Here is a 6,090-nt window from a genome sequence, read left to right on the forward strand (position 1 = left end):
GTTGAGGATCAATGTAACAAGGAAATAGTAATAGGATTTTCCACAAGTGTAAAGCAAAGAAAAGGTTAATTAGTTAAAAGAATAATAAATTAGTAGATTTTCCACGAGTGTAAAGCAAAGCATCTAGATGAAAAGGTTACAAATACGTTGTAGTTAAGAAACTCAGTCCAAGTGGTTGATTGTTAAAATGATGACGAGTAGAAAATCTTGATGAGAAGCACCATTGTAGTTTGCAACTCCCTCTTTTATACACCTAAACCTTTCAAGAACTTAACTTCTCAATCAAATTCACTTGCATCAGTGACACTTGATTTGACGGGAATGGATACGTTAAAGCGGTTGGATGGAAGGTATTTTGAAAAATAGATATATTTTTTGGTAAATTTTAAAGTGTCATATGCTCAATTTATAAATTGTAAAAATAAAATAAAAAGGTAAAAATAAAATCGAAAAAAAGTCAAAAATTATTTGAAAAATTTGTTTCAAAATTTTTAGAGTGAGTTTAATCGTTTTAAAATGATGTTAATTTAGTCATTTAATTTTAAAAATAATTTTTATATAAAAATATATATAATTTGTTTTCAAAGGAGCGTTTTTTGTTAAAAATAAAATTTTGTTTTATATAAAATATATATAAATACTGTTGAGGCATATTACATATTTCTGCGTGTAGTCGCATGAGCAGGAAGAATGGGCAAAGAGACCATGTCGCTGAACCGCTTAAAGGAAACCCTCCGACCCTGCTCCAACTTCCCTTCCTCCGCCACCGCCACCGCCACCGCCACCGCCACAGGCGGAGCCGCCCTCACTTCCTCCTCGTCCGCCTCCTCCTGGGAACCTCCTTCCGAAGCCCCTCCTCCGAGGAAGCCACCCAAATCCTCCCTCTCGCAGCAACTGCAACGCCTCGATGCGCAGTCTCTCTCCGAGGGCCTCCAATTCCGTCCACCAAAACCCCCCTTTGAAGAAGAGAAACCAGCATCGGAGGATGAGGAGGAGAGTGGGGGCGTTCCAGTCACCGCCAGATTGCCGCGTGATGCGCTCCTTCCGCAATCTGCCTCCTTTGAGGCTCGAGGACCCTACGAACCTTTGGTTCTCTCCTCTCCTGGAGAAACCCATGTTGTTCAGGTAGCTTTCTCTTTTGGCTCTTTCAAATGAGGAACGGATTGGTATTGAAACGTAGTCTTTGATTAACGGCAGCAAAGTGCAATCTTGATTCATCACTCTTTGGACTTATGAGGATTTCGCTATAAATTTGAGGTGTTTCCTGTCGTTCGAAAACAGAGACCAGGGTGACATCCAAACAGGATAGTAGAGAGACAAACTATGTTTCCACCCTCTCATTAATTGTTGCCTTTATCATCGTTGATTGTATTTTCCACATTACGACCAAAGTAATCTACTCATCACATATTCAAGAAAAAATGGAAAAATAAAAAATTGATATCATAGAAGCTGAAACATGACCTGATTTAGTCACCCTTCTCTTGCGATCAAAGAACCATTAAGTGAGTCCCAATGCTTAATTTTAGAAGAGTCACTTGATCACTTAACTTGAGAACAAAATGAAAGATCTAGGGGTAATGTGAACTTTAGTACTACAAGAGAGAACAATTGCAGCCCCGTCTTGTTTACATCCAACATGTTATTCTTAGTCTGGACTCATAGGAGAAAATTTCTTTGCACTAGCATATGAACATGAATGTAGAGGAACTGATTAAACTAAATAAACATGATAAAATTTTCACCAATTAACAAATTTGTTTGTAAAAATTCTATAGACATATCTAATATGAGTTTTGATTTGTAGTTGTGTATAGATATAAAGCTTGTTGACATGTGTATTTGATTTCTTTGTTTAACTTTGCCATCCAATTGAGGGTTACAAAAAGTATATATGAATTACACATAATGATGTTAGAAGATAAATTACATTGTGTGATCATAATGTTGGATGCATAAACCACTAGCACATCATAAATACTTCTCTAAGAGACTACTTGCCCACTTCATTAACTCATTTCACACGGTGAGAACATTTGATTTTGACACATTCATTTGATTTACCAACCAACTTAAGCATTAGTATAATTTTCAGCATAGAGGATTTGCTACCTTAGAGGCATTTGCATCTCTGACAAATGTCTTCCAACACTTTTGCAATCTCAATGCTCTGAAGTTTGAGGTTATAGTTGATATGTAGAGAATGCTTCTTGCTTTAGTAACTTACAATGATGCTTTATATGATTAAAGGGATGACCTAACATTATGAAGATGAGGCAAATGCTTTAGATATTCAAAAACAATCATACTTCAACTCTTGAAGAGTTGAGTTCTTTCTGTTGGAGTTGAATGTTGAAATAAAGCACTTTAAGGGTAGGTTCACTTGAACGGAAAGATAGGAGGGAAAGTGACACAAAAATGCACATGAGTGATGAAGCTTCATTTATAATTTGTGATGTTTTCCCTCTCCCTCCTCCATGTAACTTTCCATCTTAAACTAAATTGGTCCAATAGAATAAGTCAGCTCAGAGTCTAAATTTTAATTTTATTTTATTTCCACTTAGTTTGTATGTGAATCCTATAAAATAGGCCACTATTCCATAGTCTTATCCATTCAATCAATATCTTAAAGCTCTGTTTTTCATGTTTTCTCTTTTATTTTGTAGGATTGTTGATTGGGACACACTGCCCTATGAGATCTCTGTGACCATCATATTGACAATATTATCTACTAATTACAATTTGCTAGTTTGATTTCTTTTGGCTCCATCTTCCGATCACTTTTCACTCCATTTGTTGGTTTGGATCTTCTTGTTGCCCAGTATAAAGTTTAGATTTTGCTATATCAATAAATTTACCGTCCTCAATTGTGAATGCTTTGATGTCATGTCTCTTTGTCATGCTCATAAAAAATCTCTATGGATCGATCACCCCATCTACTACAAAGTTCTAGGTGCAGTCTTTGTCAATCTTGCAAGTTTTGATAACAATTATTACCATTCTGGATGTTCTAGTGCCACATGATCAATAACTTTTCAACATATGATGACATGTGAATCAGTTGTAAATGAACCGAACTTTCGTGAACAAGTTTGGTGTTTGACTTTATAAGAGCTTGTTTATATTCGTTTGATACACACAATATCAATTAAATAAACAAACTTGAACAACTCGTTAAACTAAACGAATAAGCTTGAACATATATATGTTCAACCCGTTAATGTTCATGAACAATGTTCGTGAACAATGTTCGGGAACAACATTCATGACAATGCTTGTGAACCATATTCATCAATATACAAAGAAAATTTTCAAAATGAACAAATAAGTTTGTATTATCAAGTTTAATAATCAACCAAACAATCTTAAAATGTAAAAGTTTCAATAATCAAACAAGCTTGAATTGAGAGTTTGATAACATCTAAATGAACCAAGCTCAAGCCAAGCTTGAACCAATCTCAAGCTTATAAAAAAGAAACTAACCCAAGCTTGATTCATTTTAGACTTGGCTTGGCTCGGCTCGGTTACTTTATCAAACAAGCTTGAACACCACAGAGCTTGGCTTGGCTCATTTACAGCCCTATGAATCACTGCACATTTCTTTTGTAAAACCACAAATTAGTCATATTCATAAGTGATATGCATACTCATGTTATCTCTGATAACAATTTCTAGATTCCTTTTTTCTGTAGGTTCCTGCATCAATCAATTGTAGGCTCCTAGCACATCAAAGTGATGGCATTAGATTTTTGTACAATTTGTACAAAAGAAATCATGGTGGTGTACTTGGAGATGACATGTAATCCTTTTTTCCTTTTGTTTTATGCAATATTGATTTTTTTACTCTTCCTACGCGCCCAAGTTCCATTAATCAGCCAAGAAAATTGATGCTGAGTGATAATGCCATTTTAATTTAGGGGGCTGGGGAAAACCATCCAGGTTATAGCTTTTCTTGCAGCTGTAACTGGTAAAGATAGTGAGCACAGAGCTGATAAGGTGTATCATGCCGTGGGAAAAGGCCCTATATTAATCATCTGTCCCACTTCAATTATTCAGAACTGGGAAAACGAGTTATCTGAATGGGGAGATTTCAGTGTTTCTGTTTATCATGGACCAAATAGAGAGTTAATTCTTGAGAAGCTTAAAACTCATGGTACTGAGATACTGGTAACTAGCTTTGACACTTTCAGAATTCATGATAAGATTTTATGTGAAGTCCCATGGAATATTGTTATTGTTGATGAAGCTCATAAGCTGAAGAATGAAAAATCACGATTATATAGAGCATGTTTAGGAATAAAAACAAGAAAAAGATTTGGTCTAACTGGAACTATAATGCAAAACAGGATATTGGAACTTTTTAATCTGTTTGATTGGGTTGCACCTGGATGCTTAGGAACATGGGAACACTTTCGTGATTTCTATGATGAGCCTTTAAAGCATGGTCAGAGGTTAAATGCTCCTGAAAGATGCATTCGCATTGCTGATGAACGGAAGAAACATCTCGTTGCTGTTCTGCGTAAGTACTTGTTAAGAAGGACTAAAGAGGAGACAATAGGGCATTTAATGTTAGGGAAGGAAGATAATGTTGTATTCTGTGCAATGAGTGACTTGCAAAAGCGAGTTTATAAGAGGATGCTGGAACAACCTGATGTCCAATCTTTAATAAACAAGGATCTGCCTTGTAGCTGTGGCAGTCCTTTAAATCAGGTTGAATGTTGTCAGAAGACAGTCCCAGACGGTATCATATGGTCTTATTTGCATAGAGAGAATCCTGAAGGCTGTGATTCTTGCCCTTTCTGCCTTGTTCTTCCATGCCTTATCAAGCTACAGCAGGTACCCTTTGAACATTTAGTATCTTCATATTTGATTGCCTTTTTTATTTGAACAATGACTTTTGAACTGTTAAATATGATTCTCCAGATAAGCAACCATTTGGAGCTGATAAAGCCTAATCCCAAGGATGATCTTGAGAAGCAAAAGAAGGATGCAGAATTAGCATCTGTTGTCTTTGGTGCTGATGTTGACTTGGTTGGTGGCAATGCTCAGAATGAAAATTTCATGGGGCTTAGTGATGTTGAACATTGTGGAAAAATGCGGGCATTAGAAAAGCTATTATTTTCTTGGACTACAAAGGGTGACAAGATTCTGCTTTTTAGCTATTCTGTCAGGTAGCAACTCTCCAAGAGGAAAAAACAAATTGGACTTTTTTTTTATGTTTCAGTTCTTTCTGTTTCTTCATTGTTCTCATTCAAATACATTCAGTGGAAATGGAACAATCTAAAATCCACAAAGTGAATTTGTCACACTGTATAATTGCAAACTGTCTTGGTTTTGGTTTTATTTGTGACTGATGTTTATGTTAAAAGCAGGATGCTGGACATACTGGAGAAGTTTCTCATAAGAAAAGGATATTGCTTTTCCAGGCTAGATGGTTCAACTCCAATGAGCTTAAGACAGTCACATGTTGATGAATTTAATAAAAGTCCTAGTAAACAGGTAATTCTCAATTAGATCTTTAAGCGAGCATGCCTGTCAACTTACGGGTGTTCTGATAGGTATTCCTGATATCTACTCGGGCTGGAGGTTTAGGTCTGAATCTGGTCAGTGCTAACCGTGTGGTTATTTTTGATCCCAATTGGAATCCTGCACAAGACTTGCAGGCTCAGGACAGATCATTTCGTTATGGCCAGAAGCGGCATGTTACAGTTTTCCGTCTTCTTGCTGCTGGTTCCCTTGAAGAGCTTGTCTATTCTCGCCAAATTTATAAACAGCAGCTTTCAAACATTGCTGTCTCCGGGAAGATGGAAAAAACGTTATTTCCAAGGTGTCCAGGTATTGTTCTGATATGATATTATTTAAAACCAGTTTGGTTTGACAGATTAAGTATCAATAGTTTCTCAACTTGATGTGTATTGCCTTCCACTTATTCCCTAGGATTGCAAGGAATTCCAGGGTGAGTTATTTGGAATCTGCAATCTCTTCCACGATCTGTCTGATAAGCTTTTCACGAGTGAGATAATTGAAATGCATGAGAAAGGACGTCAACATTTCGATACTCAGAACAAACCACTTCTTCAAGAAATTGAT

General features: G+C 36.3%; 1 protein-coding gene across 1 annotated transcript; it reads left to right on the forward strand.

The window, feature by feature from the left end:
* Positions 1 to 705: 705 nt before the first annotated feature.
* Positions 706 to 6,087, forward strand: LOC141816854 (switch 2-like; the record flags this gene model as incomplete). The annotated part of the gene is given in 8 exon segments (XM_074704584.1): positions 706 to 1,125; positions 3,693 to 3,799; positions 3,918 to 4,836; positions 4,924 to 5,171; positions 5,373 to 5,499; positions 5,559 to 5,810; positions 5,812 to 5,835; positions 5,938 to 6,087. Coding segments are annotated over 8 exon segments (2,247 nt in total), but the record flags the coding sequence as incomplete, so codon positions are not given.
* Between the last annotated feature and the right edge of the window lie 3 nt (positions 6,088 to 6,090).

The sequence above is a fragment of the Curcuma longa genome, unplaced genomic scaffold (genome assembly GCF_044706935.1).
Source record: "Curcuma longa cultivar G26 ecotype Majalengka, Jawa Barat unplaced genomic scaffold, ITB_CL_G26_1.1 contig_18423, whole genome shotgun sequence".
Lineage (NCBI taxonomy): Eukaryota > Viridiplantae > Streptophyta > Magnoliopsida > Zingiberales > Zingiberaceae > Curcuma > Curcuma longa.